Raw genomic sequence first — 20,704 nt, forward strand, 5'->3', positions numbered from 1 at the left:
CAGGACTGCAGGAGTCATGCACCTGGGCCCACTGTGGGAGTCATGGAGGTAGCTCAGACTCTGGCCTGGTCCAATCCCCGTACATGTCTAAAACCCGTAGCTCCTAAAGCTGTCTTAGCTGTGGGAGTACATGTCTTGTTTGCATATTCCACAGGCACTGGATTTACAAGGCTGGCAGTGGTGGTGTAAATCTGAGGTTCTCATAGCCAGGAGGAGAGATTTCAGCTCTTTGTTCTTAGTCAAGGGACTCTGGGGCTTAGCTGTGATTTCAGCTCTATCTCTGCATGTGGGAAGCCCAACCACAGACTGCTCCCAAGGCAGGAGAAGCACAGGAGCCAATCCAGGCAGAAGGTGGCTGGGCAGTGTTTGGGGCTCAGGGCAGGCTGCTGTGAGAGGAGGGCACAGTGGAATTGGGGTGCACAAGTCCACCCAGATGGGAGGTGGGCCGGTGGTGATCAGGTACATGGGCTTGGGCTCACTCTGGTGAGAGTGGGTTGGCCAGAGATCAGGGTGAATGAGCCTGATAGACCAGAGGGGGCTGGGTGGTGATGAGGCATGCAGGCTCACTCCGGTGGGAAGGGATCCAGAAAATTTCAGATTATCAACAGGGCCTAATCCAAAAATTAATATCTTGAATGGACTATCAACAGAATCTTTGCCTGATCTGGGAATGAGCCTTCCTAGCACCATGGGACAAAAATGGCCATGAAATGCCTCCCAAACATTGGTTGAATTTATGACTAAGCAAAGGCAAAAAAGGTCATCTACTCTAAACACAGAAGGTTATGGCCACCAAGCCATCAGCCACTCCCAACTGCACACCCTGAAGGGATTCAGGACGGAGAAAAATAGGATGCTAACTCTAGAGCGTTAACGTGTATATCAAAGGAAAGATTTCAGTGAGTCCAGACTCTTAGAAAAGTGCTGCAGACTACAAAGAAAAGTGCTAAATTCATTAACGTGAGATGTCGGCTTTTTCTTTAATTAACAGTAATATGTTGATGTTCTGACTGCTCGTTTTTTGCTGCTTAAACTCCTATGTATCCTGGCTTCTCCCTTACCTCTTTGGAGCAATTCCTCTGAGCTATCTGAGAGGGTGCCCCCGGGCTTAAGTCCTCACAAAGGCCAATGAATAAAACATAATTCTCAACTTTTAGGTTGTGGAGTTTTTCAGTCAACAACTGCAACCAAACACATAATCAAGAAAAAGCTGATTGAAACATGGTAACAATGTTATTGGCATTTTAATTTTCTTGTTCCACATCCCTCTCTGGCTTGGTGGAATTCTTTAAGAGCCTTCAAGAGCACTGCCTAGGAGTTCCCATTATGGTGCAGTGGAAACAAATCCGACTGGGAACCATGAGGTGGCAGGTTCGATCCCTGGCCTCCTCAGTGGGTTAAGGATCTGGCACTGCCGTAAGTTGTGGCATAGGTCGTGGACACGGCTCAGATCCCAAGTTGCTGTTCTGGCTGTGCCACAGGCCAGAAGCTGTAGCTCTGATTAGACCTGTAGCCTGGGAACCTCCATATGCTGCGGGTGCAGTCCTGTAAAAGCCAAAAAAAAAAAAAAAAGAAAGAGTGCTGCCTGTATTCCTAGTCCCAGCCACAGCAATCAGACAAACAAAAGAAATAAATGATATCCAAATTGGAAGAGAAGGGGTAAAGTTGTCACTTTTGCAGATGACAGGATGCTATATGTAGAAAATCCTCAGAACTCCACACAACAGTTGCTCAAACCAAATCAACAAATTCAGCAAAAGTAGCCAGATACAGCATTAACATTCAGAAATTGGTTGCATTTCAGTATACTGACAATAAAATATTAGAAAAGGAAGATAAAAATACAATCCCTTTTAAAATCATGCCCCCCCAAAATTAAATACCTAGAAGTAAACCTGACCAAGAAAGTGAAAGACTTATACGCTGAGAACTATAAAACAATAATCAAGGAAATTAGAGGATTCTAAAAATAGAAAGGTATTCCATGCTCTTGGGTTGGAAGAATAAAATAGCCATACTACCCAAGGCATCTACAGATTCAATACAATCCCTATCAAATTACCCATGATATTTTTCACAGAACTTAGATCAAATAATCCAAAAATTTATATGGAACCATAAAAGACACAGAATTGCCAAAGCAAAATTGAGGAACATAGAACAAGCAGGAGGCATAACTCTCCCAGACTTCAGGCAATGTTACAAAGTGACAGTAATTAAGATAGTGTGGTACTTGTACATACAGACCAATGCAACAGCATAACAATTGTAAGACTGAAATCATACTAAGTATCTTCTCAAACCACAATAGAGTGAAACGAGAAAGCAACAGGATGAGGAAAATATGAAAATATGTAAATGTGAAAATTAAATCACATTTCTGAAAACTAATAGGTCAAAGAAGAAATAAAAAGGGAAATTAGAAAATACTGAGACATGAAAGTGAAAACACAACATACCAAAACCTATGGGGTGTGGGAAAAGCAATACTAAGAAGGAAGTTTATTTATTTATTTAATTTTTTTATATTTTTTTGTCTTTTACCCTTTTCTAGGGCCACTCCTGCAGCATATGGAGGTTCCCAGGCTAGGGGTCGAATTGGAGCTCTGGCGGCCAGCCTATGCTAGAGACACAGCAATGTGGGATCCGAGCCACGTCTGCGATCTACACCACAGCTCACGGCAATGTCAGATCCTTAACCCACTGAGCGAGGCCAGGGATTGAACCTGCAACCTCATGGTTCCTAGTCTGATTCGTTAACCACTACACCATGACGGGAACTTCTAAGAGAGAAGTTTATACTAAAGATCTAAAAAAGAAAGAAAGAAAGAAAAGAAAAAAAAAAAAACAACCTAAAGAAACATTTTAAGGAACTAGAAAAAGAACAAATCCCAAAGTTAGTGGAAGGAAATAAAGATTAGAGAAGAAATAACCTGAAGAGAGACTAGGAACATTAAAAAACATTTAAAGTTAAGATTGTTTTTTTTTCTGAAAAGACAAATATAGTTGACAAATTTTAATTAGACTAAAAAAAAATGAGAAAACTCAAAATCAGAAATGAAAGAGGAGGGAGTTCCCGTCGTGGCGCAGTGGTTAACGAATCCGACTAGGAACCATGAGATTGCAGGTTCGGTCCCTGCCCTTGCTCAGTGGGTTGACGATCCGGCGTTGCCGTGAGCTGTGGTGTAGGTTGCAGACGCGGCTCGGATCCTGCGTTGCTGTGGCTCTGGCGTAGGCCGGTGGCTACAGCTCTGATTCGACCCCTAGCCTGGGAACCTCCATGTGCCGCGGGAGTGGCCCAAGAAATAGCAACAACAACAACAAAAAGACAAAAAAGACAAAAGACGAAAGACAAAAAAAAAAAAAAAAAAAAAAAAAGACAAAAAAAAAGACAAAAAAAAAAAAGAAATGAAAGAGGAAACATTATAACTGATGTCACATAAATAAACACAGATCATATGACACTACAGCTGACCCTTGAACAACATGGGTTTTAACTGAGTGGGTCTACTTACATGCAGATATTTTTCAATAGTAAATATTATTGTACTACACAGTCCCTTGTTGGCTGAATCCAAGGATGTGGAGGAACCACGAATATGGAGGACTGACTACAAGTTACAGGCAGATTAACCTCTAGGGTTGTTCAAGGGTCAACTGTACTATGAAAAATTACATGCCAACAAGTTGGTTAATCTAGAAGAAATAAGTTCTTAGAGATATAACTTTGTAAGTCAACTATATTATAATCAATTTTTTAAAAAAAGATATGATTATATATATCACATTATATTCCTCAGATGTAAGAAACAATAAAATCTTATCTCTTGGGATAGAACATGATGGAAGACAGTATGAGAAAAAGTGTGTGTGTGTGTGTGTGTGTGTGTATGAATGACTGGGTCAACTATGCTATTCAGCAGAAATTGACACAACATTGTAGAGCAACTATAATAAAAAATGTAAAGGGTTGTTAAAAAATCAATCGAATTTAACAAAAATTACTGTCAATAAAAGTAAGCTGATACGCAAACTACAATAAAAAAAAAGAAATCTTGCTATTTGTGACAACACGTGTCCATCTAGAGGATATTAAGCTAAAGTTAAATAAGTCATAGAGAAAGGCCAATACCATATGATTTCACTTTCATGTGGAATCTAAAAAACAAAATAAACGAACGGAATAGAACAAAAAGAGAATCATAGATACAGAGGAAAAAACTGCTCATTTGCAGAGGGGAGGGAGTGTGGGGGATGGACAAAATAGTTGAAGGAGTTTAATAGGTACAAATTTTCAGTTATAAAATAAATAAGTCATGGGAATGTAATACATGCATAAAAAATATAGTCAAAAATATTGTTTGTCTAGTGACAGATAATTGCCAGACTTACTGGAGTGACCATTTCATAATGTATAAAATATCAAATCACTAGATTGTACACCTAATTAAAATAATATTTTAAGTCAATTACAGTACATAAGTAAATAAATGTTCTTCCTATAAAAGAGAAAAAAATAAGAGTGTTCCAAGATAACTTATGTAAAGCATATCAACTATATATATCATGCATACATTACCATGAAGGTAATTAAAAGTTGACTCATAACCTTATGTTGTTATGCATGTTAGGCAGTCATTCTTTGAAGGAGTTTTAACTGAGATTTAGAGGGACTCAGTTTAAACACATAAAACAGCAGAGAGTATGAGCAGTGTGTGCCCCTTCTGTCTCAGTTCTGAATCACCCTTATATCAAAAGAGAGGCTGTTTTATCTTAACTGTGAGGCTCAACTCTGCTCCAGCCTCTAGGACTTACTTTAACCTCGCACGCAACAGGGGATTCACTGCTACACTGGTCCCTAGTATTCCTCATCTGTTCCATATCCATTTCTAGTGAATGCCGTATTTCTAAATTATAAACTTTTAGAAAATATTCTTTCATGGCTTTTCCTTTCCGAATAAATTCTAAACTTTATAGCATGGCTTCCCCCAAAACTTTCATGATTTGATCTTTTGATTATTTATCTGCCTTCATCTTTTGCTATTATTGAAATTCCTTCTCTGGTCTATTCATATGTCCCCTGCTTTTAAGTTTCCTTCGTCTTTGCTTATATATATAATATTCCTCTTTTCTTCCCTTCATAGCACTTTATACTTCCTATTTGCCTCATATTTGAGGTCACTTCCCTATTCTTCATGCTCAAAGCAGGTTAGGTGTCATTCTTTTGGGTGAAGAGCACCCTATGCCTCCCTTCTTATTTGTGGTATGTTGTATGTTTCAAGTTTGTCCGTATCTCTGCCAGAGTATAAAACTGAGTGTAGCAACTATGAAATCACCACTGTATTATCTAATCCTATAAAAATAACCAGCATATAATTTTAATTGATTAAATGGATGAATTCATTATATCACATGAACATCTTGGTTTTAAATAATCGAAACTGTAATAATTAATGATGACACTGAAATGACAATATACTCAACACAAGTTGTTGACTGGTTTACAGTCTTAGAAGGAACCTGACTTCTCCTCTGGACAGAGCCAAATACATACCTGTGAGAATGGACAAGACTGTTGTTTTTCCTGCCCCATTTTGTCCTAGAAGAATAGTGATCTGCCCCTTATATAAATTCAAAGACATGTTGTTTATTGCTACCTTGTCACCAAATTTCTGTGGAATAAAGAAAAAAAACACTTGATATCTGTTACTACCACTTATAAAAGACACGTATCTCCTATATTCCTAGAAGAAACATGTCATCAAACTCACAGTGTATAAAGAAGATGATGTGAACAAGGAACAGCACTGGTAGGTGCAATGAGTTTGTGTGAAGTCTCAGTGGTATGTACGTCTATCTATATTTGGTTAAGCAAGTGGAGACTTTTCTTTCTATGTATGAAGAGTATCCTATCATAATTATGAGCTTTCTCAACTGTAGCAAGAGCTAGGGAAGCTTGCAGAATCTGCCATAAATGACCAGAAAGATAGATGTCCTGATTTCAGCCAGAAATTTAGTGACTGAGAAAAAACCTTGTCCAGAAATTCTTGCGACTCTCAAGCAGGAGTCTGCAAACTGAAACATCGCCCATCTTTTTAATATGGCCAATGAACTAAGAACAGCTTTTTATACTTGTCAAAGCTTGGTAAGAAAAACCAAAATAGAATATGTGACAGACACTGTATGTGGCCTATGGGAGCCTAAAGTATTTATTTTGTTCTTTACAAAACATGTTTAAAAATCCTTCTGAAGGGTCTCCTGGAAACTCCTACTGTAGATGGCCCCTGAGCCACGTGGAAGGTTAGTCTGTACATAATTCATACTTGGCCTTTCATATCTGCTGATTCAACCAACCACAGACCGTGTAGTACTATGGTATTTACTATTGAAAAATATCCATATGGAAGTGGACCCCTGCAGTTCAAACCCACGTGTTTTGAGGGTTAACTGTATTTCAGTCTAAAATGAGAAAGCCTGTGGTTCCCAATAACTCATCTAGGTGAACCTAAAATCTGCCTATGTGTTTGTTTGCAAATTTCTCTCATTGGCAAATTCTAACTAGGAAGCAAACCGAGAAGGGCGCCTTGGAGGATGCAGTTTATGAATTCTCTTTTAGAATGTAGGAGAAATATTAAGAAGAGGGAGTAATATGGGCAAATTCACGAGAGAAAACCTAAGATGGTATGTTCACAAACTCTCCCTAGGCTTGGGCTTCTTACCACTAGCACTACTGAATTCTGGATTAAATAATTCATTGTTTTGGAGGGCTCTCCTGTGCTTTGTAAGAGGTTTAGCAGCTTCCCGGTCTCCACATTCTAAATGTCAGTAGCACTCCTCACCTCACCTCTCCTTCTCTTGGTTGTGACAGCCAAAAATATCTCCAGATTATTGTCAGTTGTTCCTTGAGTGGAATGACACACTCATCCCCACTTGAAAATGACGGCTCTAGGGAATCTAATTTTCTGTCATGAATTCAATCACTTTATAGATGCTGATAATAAAGTGTTTGTCACTATCGCTCCCCCAAAGCTATAGCTCTGTATCTCCAAAAACATACCAGAAACATAAATTTAAATATTTAGAAATATCTCAAGCTCAATATGCCTAAAACTCTGCTTATTATCACACCCTGAAAATATACTCTTTAATTGTATTCCCTAAATCTGTGAATGGTCCCCTAATTTACAAATATACAAACCAGAAACCTGAGTATAATTCAACACTTTTTGCCTTTTTTTTTTTTTTTTTTTTTTTTGGTCTTTTCTAGGGCCACACCCGAGGGATATGGAAGTTCTCAGGCTAGGGGTCTAATTGGAGCTGTAGCTGCCGGCCTACACTACAGCCACAGCAACGTGGGATCTGAGCCATGTCTGCAACTTACACCACAGCTCACGGCAATGCTGGCTCCTTAACCCACTGAGCGAGGCCAGGGATCGAACCTGCAACCTCATCGTTCCTAGTCGGATTCGTTAACCACTGAGCCACGACAGGAACTCCAACTTTTTGCCATTTCTATTAACTATTGTATGCAATAAGTCACCAAGTCTAATTAATTAATTTAAGCCATGGGTGACCATAAGTCATTCAACAAGTATTTACTGAAGGCCCACTATGTATTAGGCATTGTGCTATGTGCTTGGGTTACATCTAGGAAGAAGTCACACATAGTCCCTGGTTTATTTGTTCTGTGAAAAATGTCATGGGTAATTTGATGTGGATTTCATTGAATCTGTAGATTGCCTTGGGTAGTATTGCCATTTTAACAATATTGATTGTTCCAATCCAGGAGCATGGAATATCTTTCCATTTCTTTGAATCCTAATTTCCTTGATTAATGCTTTATAGTTCTCAACATATAAGTCTTTCACCTCCTCAGTCAGGATTATTCCTAGGTATTTAATTTTTGGGGGTGTGATATTAAAAGTGATTGTTTTTTAAATTCCTTTTCTATTACTTCATTGTTAATATACAGAAATTCAACTGACTTATGAATGTTAGTCTTGTATCTGGCTACTTTGCTGAATTTGTTGATCAGTTCGAGCATCTGTTCTCTGGAGTTCTTAGGGTTTTCTACATATAATGTCACGTCATCTGCGTAAAGTGACAATTTTACCTCTTCTCTTCCAATCTGGATACCTTTTATTTCTTTTGTTTGTATGACTGCTGTGGCTTGGACTTTCAATCGTATGTTGAATAAAAGTGGTGAGAGTGGGCATCCTTGCCTTGTTCCAGATTTTAGTGGGAAGGCTTTCAGTTTTTCTCCATTGAGTATTACATTTGCTGTGGGTTTGTCATAAATGGCTTTGGTTATGTTAAGGTATGTTCCCTCTTGCCCACTTTGATAAGAGTTTTTATCAAGAATGGATGTTGGATTTTGTCTAATGCTGTTTCTGCATCTATTGAGATGATCAGGTAGTTTTTTACTTTTGTTAATGTGGTGTATGACATTGATTGTTTTGTGTAAGGTGAACCATCCTTGTGAACCTGTGATGAATCCCACTTGCTCGTGATGTATGATCTTTTTTATATGTTGCTGCATTCACTGGGCTAAAATTTTGTTGAGAATTTTTTGTGTCTATATTCATCAAAGATATTGGTCTATAATTTTCTTTTTTGGTAGTTTCTTTGTCTGGTTTAGTACTAGGGTGATGGTGGCTTCATAGAATATCTTTGGGAATGTTCCTTCTCCTTCAAGCATTTGCAAAATATTAAGTATGGGTATAAGTTCTTTCTATGTTTGTTTGGAAGAATTTGCCTCTCTTGGAGTTTTGTTTGTAGGGAGTGTTTTTATTACCTATTCAATTTCATTTCTAATGATTGGCATGTTCAATTGATCTGTTTCTTCTTGATTAAGTTTTGGTGGGCCATATGTCTCTAGAAAGTTGTCCATGTTTTTTTAGGTTGTCAAATTTGTTGGCACAGAATTGTTCATAGTATTCTGGGTTTTTTTTTTTGTTGTTGTTGTTGTTGTTTGTTTTATACTTCTGCAGTATCGAGGTTTCTCTTTTTTCATTTATTTTGCTCACTTGAGTTCTTTCTCTCTTCTTGGTGAGTCTGGCCAGAGGTTTGTCAATTTTGTTTATCCTTTCAAAGAACCAGACCTTGGTTTTATTGATTTTTTTTCTATTTTTTTTGAAACTCTATTTTATCAATTTCCTCTCTGATCTTTATGACTGATTTCTGCTAAACTTAGGTTTTGTTTGTTCTTTTTCTAATTCTTTTAGTTGCAGTGTTATCAGTTTGAGATTCTTCTTCTCTTTTGAAGAAGGCCTGTATTGCTATGAACTTCAGTTTAAGCACTGCTTTTGCAGCATCCCATAGATTTTGAATAGATGTGTACGAATGTCATTTGTCTTGAGGTATTTTTTTAATTTCCTTCTTGATTTCCTCACTGACCCATTGGTTTTTTAGTAGCATGTTGTTATAGTCTCCATGTAGTCAGTTTTTTCTCATTTCTTTCCCTGTGGTTGATTTATAGTTTCATGCCACTGTAATCAGAGAAGATACCTGAAATAATTTCCATACTCTTAAATTTGTTTAGGTTAGTTTTGTGCTCCAATATGTGGTCAATCCATGAGAATGTTCCATGTGCACTTGAATACATATTGTTTTTTTGGGGATGCAGTGTCCTGAAAATATCAATGAAGTCTAACTTTTCATCATTTAGGATCTGTTGCCTTACTGATTTTCTCTCTAGAGGATCTGTCCATTGATGTCAGTGGGGTGTTAAAAGTCTCCTACTATTATTGTAGTCCCATCAATTTCTCCTTTTATATCTGTTAGTATTTGTTGTATTTATCTGAGTGCTCTTATATTAGGGACATATACGTTGGCTATTGTAATATCCTCTTCTTGAACAGATCTTTTTATCATTAAACATTGTCCTTCTTTGTCTTTCTTTATGGTCTTGTTTTATCTTTTTTTTGGTCTCTTTTAGGGCCACACCTGTGGCATAAGGAGGTTCCCAGGCTAGGGACTGAATCAGAGCTGTAGCCTCTGGCCTACACCAGAGCCACAGCAACATGGGATCTGAGCTGCAGCTGCAATCTACACACAGCTCACAGCAAGACCAGATCCTTAACCCACTGAGCAAGGCCAGGGATCAAACCTGCAACCTCATGGTTCCTAGTCGGATTCATTAACCACTGAGCTACGATGGGAACTCCCAATCTATGTCTTTTAACTAGAGCATTCAGTCCATAGACAGTTAAGGTAGTTATTGATAAATACGTATTCATTGCCATTTTTTAAACCTTGTTATCTAGTTGATTCTATGTTTTTCCTTGTTCCTTTCTTTTTTTGTTTGGATGATTTCCTTTCATTTTAGGCTTGTGTCCTCTTCTTTTTAGTTTCCATAAGTTTATTGTTTTGTTGAGATTGTGGTTACCCTGTTTTTCAAGTATATTAACCTCTTCCTATATCTGCTTGCTTCAGCTTGATAGTCGTGTAGGCTCAAAAACATTCTAGAAAAAAAAGTTTTTTTTTTTAACTTTCCCACATTTTATGAGTTTGAAGTCTATTTTTTAACATCTTCATGTTTGTCCTTTTGCTGTTCCTTGAGTTTGTTATCACTTTTATAATAGGTTTTTTTAAAATTCCTTTTAGATCTGTATACTGGATTATTTAAGTGATTACTTTTCAACTGTGATTTCCTCCATCATACTTCTTCTCACTTCTTTTTTATTTAGAGGACCCCTTTTGGTATTTCTTTTAGAATGGGTTTAGTATTGCTGTCCTCTTTCAGTTTTTGTTTTGTTGGAGAAATTCTTTATTTATTTTATTTTAAATGATATTCTTGCTGGGTAGAGTATTCTAGCTGCAAATTTTTCATTTTTAGAACTTCAATTGTATCTGGCCACTCTTCTGGCCTGCAGTGTTTCTGCAGAAAAATCAGCTGATAGCCTTATGGGAGTTCCCTTGAATTAATGCTTTGTGTTTGTCTTGCTGTCTTTGCAATCTTCTCTTTATCTTAATTTTGCCATTCTTATTATAATACATCTTGGTGTAGGCCTGTTTGGGTTCAACTTGTTTGGGGCCCTCTGGGCTTCCCGTATCTTGATATGTTTCCTTTAGATTTGGAAAGTTTTCAGACAATATCTTCAAATATATTTCCAATCCCCTTTTTTCTTCTTCTGAAATCCCTGTTATGCATAGGTTGGCCTGCTTTATCTTATCCCTGGGATCTCTTATACTGCTTTCATGTTTTTTATATATTTTTTCTGTCTGCTGTCCTAATTGGGTGATTTCCATTATTCTATCTTCCAAGTCACTAATTTGTTCCACTGCATTATTCATTCTGCTCTTCAATGCCTTTAACTTGGCTTGCATCTCTGCAAATAAATTTTCTCATTTTCCTTGGCTCCTCCTTATATTTTCTAGTTCCATTCTAAAGTAATCTGCATTATTCTTTATATCTGCTCTTAATTCCCTCAGTACTTTCACTATCTCCTTTTGGAACTTGATGTCTATTAGATTGCAGAGGTCTGTTTCATTTTTGCTCCTTCAGGTGAATTCTACTGTTCTTTTAACTGGGAATGGTTCTTGAGCTTCCTTTTGCTGATATATATTTTTTAATTCTGTGAGTTTAGGGAAACCAGCTCCTGTAGTCTTGGATGGCTATTTATATGCAGGAGCACCCTTTTGTATTTTGCAGGGGCTTACTTTTTATTTTTAGGGTGCTGCGCATGCTTCCATGGAGATGGAGGCCATGGGCTGGGATAGTCACCAGTGCCTGGCTGCTGGGCCCTTGACAGTGGAAAGGACCCATGGGAAGGTGGTGCATGCTGCTCCTAGTTGCAGGGCCCTGGGACATGACAGTGAGCAGGCATGTGTAGGAAGCACCCAGAGTATTTGGCAGTGGCGGCAGCAGGGTGGGTGTGTTCACAGGGGAGTGAGAGCATAATGGGTGGTACTCAGTCGCAGTGCCCTCTTTTTTTGCCAACCTCTGAGGTGACTTGGGTCACAGGTGGTGCCTGTTCATAGACTCCAAGTGGTGGCAGGCCACATCCCCTCTGGAGATGACTGCTGTGGTTTGTCCCTGCTGCCTATAGATTACACAAGAGGTGCCGAATTGCACTTAGCCCCCCGTTGCCCTGTTGCCACACAAGAGTTGCCTGGACACCTGTAGCCTGCACAATAGGCTCACAGTCACCTGTAGCACAAGAAAGTGGTGCTTTGTCAACCATAGCCTACGCAGGAGGTGCCCAACCCTCTGAGAGTCTGTGCGTATACAGGGAAAGATAGTCCTATGGAGGTCCACCCCTCCTCCTGTCGCCCTCCCCAACAATGGTGCCTTGCTTCTCCTGTGGGCCCAGACCTCCTCCTGGATTCCCTTATCTGTTGCACTTTATGCCCCAGTCAATGGTGCACTGCTCCATAGCCCCTCAGGTTGTCTCCAAACAGCCAACCCTAGTCCTCTCCCTGGAACTAACTTCTGGAGCCTGAGTCTCAATGTCCAGCCTCTAACTGAGCATCTCAGGCTGTGGTGTCTGGGGATGGTGGTGCAGATGGTCTGTGTGGCTCTCACTCTGCTTTTCCCTTCTCAACCCAGCGGCTATGCTTTTCTTGGCGACTTTGAGGTCCCTCTGTCTCAGCTGATCTCCCCATCAGTTAGATGGCTTCCCAGGATGTGGGTTCCTTTTCTCTTTAACAGCTCCCTCTCAGGAGTGTTGCTCCCGTCCTGATTCCTTTTCTACTTCTCTCTCTTTTCCTTTGTTCTCCTAGTTATGTGGAGGGTTTCTTGCCCTTTTTGGAGGTTAAAGGTCTTCTGTCAGTGTTCAGTAGATGCTCTACATGAATCGCTCTACATGTAGATTTTTTTTTATGTCTTGTAGGTGAAGGTGAGTGCTACATTTTACTCCTCTACAATCTTGATCCTTCTCAAGCATTAAAATTTTGATTTCTGAGGCATCCATTTCAAAGACACCCATCTCAACTAAACATATTGCCAGTTGCACAGCTAGGTTAAGAGCCAGACCAACTCACACAAGAAGTCTTACTATTAGAAAGCCCTGGGTGACTTAGATAACTGCCCATTTGATTGAATCCGTGCTTATCTTCCTACACTTTAATTTTTGCTGTGATGTTTTGAATTCATCAGTAAAGAGCAAACCCACAAAACCCCAGGCATCCTCTCCTCAACCCCAATAAAGGAAGAACCCTTGGTTCACGTTCTCTCCTTCTCTACTCACAATCACTTTTTGTCCCCAGGTGTGCCATGTAATCTCCAGGACTGTGAATAATAAACCTTGTTATTTCAAAATCTCCTGATGCTTGTTGCAGAGATGTGTCTTATGATGATTTAAAAAAAATGAAATTAGAACATTCTCTAACACCATACATAAAAATAAAATCAAAACGAATTAAATACCTAAACGTAAGGCTAGATACTATAAAACTCCTAGAGGAAAACATAGGCAGAGTTCTCACTGACATAAATCACAGCAACATCTTGTCTGATCCACCTCCTAGAATAAGGACAATAAAAACAGAAATAAACCAATGGGATGTAAGTAAACCGAAAAGCTTTTGAACAGCAAAGGAAACCATTAAAAAAGACAACCAGAGAATGGGAGAAAATCTTTGCAAATGATGCAAAAGACAAGGGCCTAATCTCCAAAACATACAAATAGCTCCTTCAACTCAACAACAAAAAAACAAACAACCCAATTGAAAAATGGGCAGAAGACCTGAATAGACATTTATGCGAAGAAGACATATACATGGTCAGTAGGCACCTGAAAAAATGCTCAGCATCCCTACTTATTAGAGAAATGCAAATCAAAACTACAATGAGGTACTACCTCACATCAGTCAGAATGGCCATCATTAACAAGTCAACGAATAACAAATGCTGAAGAGGGTTTGGAGAAAAGGGTACCCTCTTTTACTGTTGGTGGGAATTTAAACTAGTACAACCAGTATGGAGGTACCTCAGAAAACTTAATATAGAATTACCATATGATCCAGCAATCCCCCTCTTGGGCATATACCTGGACAAATCATTCATTTAAAAGATACATGCATCCTGTATTCACTGCAGCACTATTCACAATAGCCAAGATGTGGAAACAACCTAAATGTCCATCGACAGATGAATGGATTACAAAGAGGTGGTACATGAATACAATAGAAAACTACTCGGCCATAAAAAAGAACAAAGTAATGCCATTTGCAGCAACATGGGTGAAAATAGAGATTTTCAACTAAGTGAAGTAAGTCAGAAATAGAAAGACAAATGCCATATGATATCACATATGTGAATCTAAAATATGGCACATATGATCCTATCTACAAAACAGAAACGGATCATGGACATAGAGAGCAGATTTGTGGTTACTGGGAGGAGGGAGGAAGGAGTGGGATGGACAGCGAGTTTGCGGTTGGTAGATGCAAACTATTACATTTAGAATGGAAAAGCAATGGGGTCCTACTGCACAGCACAGAGAACTGTGTCCAATCTCTTGGGTTAGAATTGAGAGAAGAGAGTACGATAAATAAAGAACACATGTATATGTATGGCTGGGTCACTTTACTATAAAGCAGAAACTTAAGGAAAATTGTAAATCAACTATACTTTAATAAAAAATTTCAAAAATATAAAGAACCACAAGGGAATGTCCAGCCATAGCAATGACTCCATTTGGGGAAATGCGTGTTAGGGCTCACCACATGCAATATGGGCCAAAGGGGTGCCCCTCCCCCAGACAGTCCTACCTGACAGTATGACTAGTAATACATTGAGACTAACACAAAACAAGGGAACACTTCCAAACTCAATGAATGAGGTCAGCATTACTTTACTACCAAAGTCAGACACCTCAAGAAAAGTGTACAGGCCAATATCCTGATGAACACAGATGCAAAAATTCTCAACAAAAAATAGATAACTGAATTGTAACAGCACACTAAAAGGATCATATACAATGCCTAATATTATTTATCCCTGCGATTCAAGGATGGGTAAATTTAAGGAAATCACTCAATGTGATACATCTCATTAACGGATTAAAGAAAAAAATCACATGGTCATCTCAGTAGTTATAAAAAAGTATTTACCTCAAAATAATAAAGGGTGTATGTAAAGTGGCCACAGTTATCATACTCAATGGTGAAAAACTGAAAGCTTTTCCTCTAAGATCTGTGACAAGTTAAGAGCGTTCACTTTTGTCCCTTCTCTTCTACATAGTACTAGGCATTCTAACTACAGTAGTATCTAAGAACAAGAATTAAATAGCATCAAATCAGAAAGGAAGAAGAAAAGCTATTTTTATCTGCAGATGAAATAATATTTTGAAAGTCCTAAAGACTACATACACACACACACACACAAACCTATTAGAAATAACATGTGAATTCATCAAAGTTATAGAACACAAAAGCAAAAGACAAAAATCTTTATCTTTCAATATACACAAAGATGATCTGAAAAGGAAATTAAGACAGCAATCCCATTTACCATCACATCAAAACCAATAAAGTAACTGGTAATAAACCTTAATCAAGGAGTTAAAAAACCTGTATATTGGAAACTAGGAAAAGGCAGACACAAAAATTAGAATGATAACCTATGTTAATGGATTGGAGGAAGTGATATAGTTTAAATATTCATACTACCCAAATGGCCTATGGATCCAATGTAATAATCCCACTGGCGTTTTTTTTTTTTTTTTTTACAGAAATAGAAAAAGCAATTCTAAAATGTATATGGTACAAAGACTCTGAATAGCCAAAGCAATGGTGAACTAGAAGAATAAAGGTAGAAGCATCACATGACTACAAATGAATTACACAACTACATAAATCCGTTCAAAATGCATTACATACTATAATAATCAAAACAATATGGTACTGGTATAAAAACAGAGAGTAGGTCACAGCTATGGCTCAAATTTGATCCCTAGCCTGGGAACTTTCATATGTTGTGGGTGTGATCAGAAATAACGTAAAAACAGACATATACCAATGGAACGGAAAAGAAAGCCTAGTAATAAACTCATACATATATGGTCAACATACCTTCAGCAATGATGCCAAGAATACACAATGGAGAATGGACAGTCTTTTGAACAAATGGTATGGGAATACGGCACATCTACTTTTAAAACAATGAATTTGAACCCTCACCTTACACTATACACAAAAATTAATTCAACATGGATTGTAGACTTAAATGTAAAATCAGAAACTAGAAAACTCCTAGAGGGAACTCTTGCCCTTGGTCTTGGCAATGATTTCATAATTATGGCAACAAAATCATAGGGAACAGAAGGAAAAATAGAGAAGTGGAATGACATCAAACCATAAAGCTTCTGCACATCAAAGGAAACAATCAACCAAAAGAAGAGGCATTGTACAGAAAAGGAGAAAATATTTGTAAACTATATACCTGATTGAGTTAATACCCAAAATATATAAGGATTCCTGCTATTTAACAGCAAAAACAAAACAAAAAAAAAAACAAAATTTTAAAAATGGAACTAAATAGATATTTCTCTGAAGAAGACATATGAATAAATGAAAAAAATGCTCAAAAATCACTAGATCATCAGAGAAATGAAAATAAAAACAAGACTACCTCATGGAGTTCCCGTCGTGGCGCAGTGGTTGACGAATCCAACTAGGAACCATGAGGTTACAGGTTCGGTCCCTGCCCTTGCTCTGTGGGTTGACGATCCGGCATTGCCGTGGGCTGTGGTGTAGGTCACAGACGAGGCTCGGATTCCGCGTTGCTGTGGCTCTGGCGTAGGCCAGTGGCTGCGGCTCCGATTGGACCCCTAGCCTGGGAACCTCCATATGCCACGGGAGCAGCCCAAGAAATAGCAAAAAGACCAAAAAAAAAAAAAAAAAAAAGACTACCTCACATGTTATATGACTATTACTATCATGAAAAATTTTTAATAGTGACAATAAAAATAAGTATTGGAAAAGGTATGTAAAAAAGGGAACCCTGCTGGAGGGACTATAAATTGGTACAGTCATTACAGATAACAGTATGAAGATTTCTTAAAAAATTAAAAATATAACTCCCATATGATCCAGTAATCCCACTTCTGACAATATACATTCTTTTGCTTATACAATCTTATTTCATGTTCTATTCCAAGAGATTGGATATAGTTCCCTGTGCTATACAGTAGGCTATCACTGCTTACTCATTCTAAATGTATTAGCATCTGGAAGAATTAGGCTCCCTGACTTCAGACTATAGTACAAATCTACAGTCATCAAAACAGTATGGTACTGGCACAAAAACAGATATGTGGAACAGGATAGAAAGCCAATAAATAAACCCACACACCTATGTTCAATTAATCTACAACAAAAGAAGCAAGAATATACAATGGAGAAAAGACAGCTTCTTTAATAACTGGTGCTGGGAAAACTGGACAGCCACATGTAAAAGGATGAAATTGGAATATTGTCTAACACCGTATAAAAAAATAAAAAAATGGGTTACAAACCTAAATGTTAGATCAGATACTATAAACTCTTAGAGGAAAACATAGGCACAAATCACAGCTATATCTTTTTGGATCCCCCTCCTAGAGTAATAAAAATAAAAACAAAAATAAACCAATGGCTTTTGCATAGCAAAGGAAACCATAAACAAATCAAAAAGACAACCCACATAATGGGCAAAAATATTTGTAAATGAAGCAACCAACAAGGTATTAATCTCCAAAACATACAAACACCTCATACAGCTTTCTATCAAAAAACCAAGCACCCAATTAAAAAATGGTCAAAAGATCTAAGCACACATTTCTCCAAAGGAGACAGAAAGATGGCCAAAAAGAACAGGGAAAGATGCTCAATATCACTAATTATTAGAGAAATACAAATCAAAACTATGGATGAGGTATCACCTCGCACCAGTCAGAATGGGTATCATCAAAAAGTCTACAAACAAATTCTGGAGAGGGTGTGGTAAAAAGGGAACTCTCCTACATTGTTGGTGGGAATGTAAGCTGATGCAACTGTGATGGAGAAGAGTATGGAGGTACCTCAAAAAACTAAATACAGGACTACCAGGCACCCTGCTCCTGGGCATTTACCTGAAGAAAGCCATAATTTGAAAAGACACATGCACCCCAATGTTCCTTGCAGCACTATTTATAATAGCCAAGACATGGAATCAACCTGAATGCCCATCAACAGAGGACTGGATAAAGAAGATGTGGTATATATATATGCAATGGAATATTACTCAGCCATAAAAAGCATGAAATAATGCCATTTGTAGCAACATGGGTGGGCCTAGAAATTATTATACTAATGAGGTAAATCAGACAGAAATTCGTCAGAGAAAGACAAATATATGAGGTAATAACATGTAGAATATAATAGAAATGATACAAAAGAACTTACAAAACAGAAGCAGACTCAAAGATTTCAAATCCAAACTTATGTGTACCAAAGGGAAAACATGGGGGAGGAAACTAGGGGATTGGGATTGATATATACATGCTACTATACATAGAATGGACAGGTTATGGGGACATAGTATACAGCACAGGGAAATTTATTCAGTACTGTGTGGTAATCTATATAGGAAAAGAATCTGAAAAGGAAGGGACACATGTATATGATTTGCTTTGGTGTATGCCTGGAATTAACACAACTTTGTAAGACAACTATATTCCAACAAAATTTTAAAAACATTATCATGTCCCTCCAGTGTTTTGAACCCATCAATGCCTTCCCAATGAAGCCATCTACTATCATTCTTTGCCTCCAAATATATTGGTCTTATTTCTGTTCCTCAAACACGTGAAAGTCTTTCTCACCTGAATGTTTTCAAATTTGCTATTTTCCTATCATGAGTCTTCTTCCCTTAGCTTTCCAAATAATTGGCTCGTCTCATTCTTTAGGTCTTAGTTCAAAGGTCATCCCTTCAGAGAAGTTTTCCTTTAACTACACTGAGTGTTACCCTCCCCAACCACACACCCAAATGTTACTAACGCATCAAGTTTATTTTCTTCAGAAAACTTCATCACAAAATTCAAATATCACTTATTTCTAAGACTATCAGAGAAGTTTAAAAGATTAATATATTTGTAAAGGTATATCCATATTTATACATTTAATGAGTGCCTCAAATGAGAACTATATTTGCTATGATTCTTTATTAAGCATTTCATTTGTTTTCTTGGAACAGCTGTTACAAACAATTCTAATACCAGCATATAGCTTTCAGTCCTTGTAGGAAAAAGAGACCTTTTAAACAATACCTTGTATAAATGTTTGATCCGGATACCTGCCACCAAACTTGTAGGTTCAGCCTCAAAATACTTGGTTAGAGTTATCCTACAGTCTTTCATTTCTTTTCTTTTAATTCTTGCTTGGCCAAACCAGTATGAGCGCTAGAAAGAAAACCAAAATGTAATTACCAAATGAGGATTAAGAAATGAAGAACTCTATAGGAATAGAGCTGTAATAAGTAACACAACCAAATCAGTGATGAAAATCTCCCTACAAATAAAAGTCCAGAACCAAAATACTTCACTAACGAATTCTACCAAATCTTTAAATAAGAATTAAGAGTGATTCTTCTTCAAACCTTTCAAAAAGTATAAGAGGCAACATTTCCTGATTCATTCTATGAGCTCAGTATTTTTTTTTTTTTTGGCTTTTTGCCTTTTCTAGGGCTGCTCCCATGGCATATGGAGGTTCCCAGGCTAGGGGTCTAATTGGAGCTGTAGCCGCCGGCCTAACGCCACAGTCACAGCAATGCGGGATCTGAGACTCAGTATTACCCTGACACCAAGCCAGACAATGAGATCACAAAGAAGAAACTACAGACCAGTATCTCTTATGAATATAGATGCAAAAATCTTTAACCAAATACTAGTAAATGGAATCCAATAGCATAATCGAAAGAATTATACATCATGATAAAGTGTAACTTATCCCAGGAATGCACAGGTTTTTCAACACATGAAAGGTAATCAATGCAGTAAATCACATTGACAAACAAATAGAAGAAAACACATGATCATTTCAATTGATGCAAATAAAGCCTTTGACAGTGTTTCAAGGTCAAGAAAACTTCATCAAAATGCCAAAGGGCATTTATGAAAAAGACCACAGCTAACATCATACGCAATGCTGAAACAATGAAATCTTTTCCTCTAATATCAGGAATAAGCCAAGGATGCCTGCTTTCATCCTTGCTACTTACCACTGTAATGGGAGTTTCAGCTAGAAGGAAGAGGCAGAAAAAATAAATAAAAGACATCCAAATTGGAAAGGAAGAAGTAAAACTATCTATACTTGAATATGACATGATGCTACTCATTAAGAAAAGCCCAAAGAATAAGCCCCCCATACTAATAGAGATAATAAACAAATTCACCTAAGACATAAGGTATAATAACAACATGCAACAATCAGTTGTGTTTTTATACACTAGCAACAAACACTCCAAAAAGAAAACTAACAATTCCATTTACAGTGGCATCCAAAAGAGTTAAATACTTGAGAATAAAGTTGAAAGAAGTAAAAACACGTGTACACTGAAAACTATGAAACTTCGCTGAAAGAATTCAAATGAGACCTATATAAATAGAAAATCCAAAGACTGGAAGACAGTATTTCAAATATGGCAATACTACTTAAAACAATCAATAGATTCAACGTAAATCTTATAAGAATTAAAATGGACATTTCTGCAGAAATAGAAAAACTGATCCTCAAGTTCATA

At 37.7% G+C, this 20,704-nt stretch overlaps 1 protein-coding gene across 13 annotated transcripts in view; it reads right to left on the reverse strand.

The window, feature by feature from the left end:
• The window catches only part of ABCA16 (ATP binding cassette subfamily A member 16), a 223,369-nt gene that overhangs the window by 136,431 nt on the left and 66,234 nt on the right, over window positions 1–20,704 (reverse strand). For 12 of the 13 annotated variants that reach the window (XM_085017369.1, XM_085017368.1, XM_085017370.1 and 9 more), the window contains 2 exons: window positions 19,233–19,364; window positions 5,555–5,672 (listed from right to left, as the gene is read on the reverse strand). In XM_085017369.1, the coding sequence (XP_084873495.1) occupies window positions 5,555–5,672; window positions 19,233–19,364 (250 nt within the window). The remainder of the gene's footprint in view (window positions 1–5,554; window positions 5,673–19,232; window positions 19,365–20,704) is intronic. The other variant, XM_085017377.1, reaches the window with a different exon arrangement.

This window comes from Sus scrofa, chromosome 3 (assembly GCF_054392235.1).
Source record: "Sus scrofa isolate SSC_HxYL_T2T_F1_AM1 chromosome 3, Sscrofa_HxYL_maternal_Yorkshire_Landrace_v2.0, whole genome shotgun sequence".
NCBI lineage: Eukaryota > Metazoa > Chordata > Mammalia > Artiodactyla > Suidae > Sus > Sus scrofa.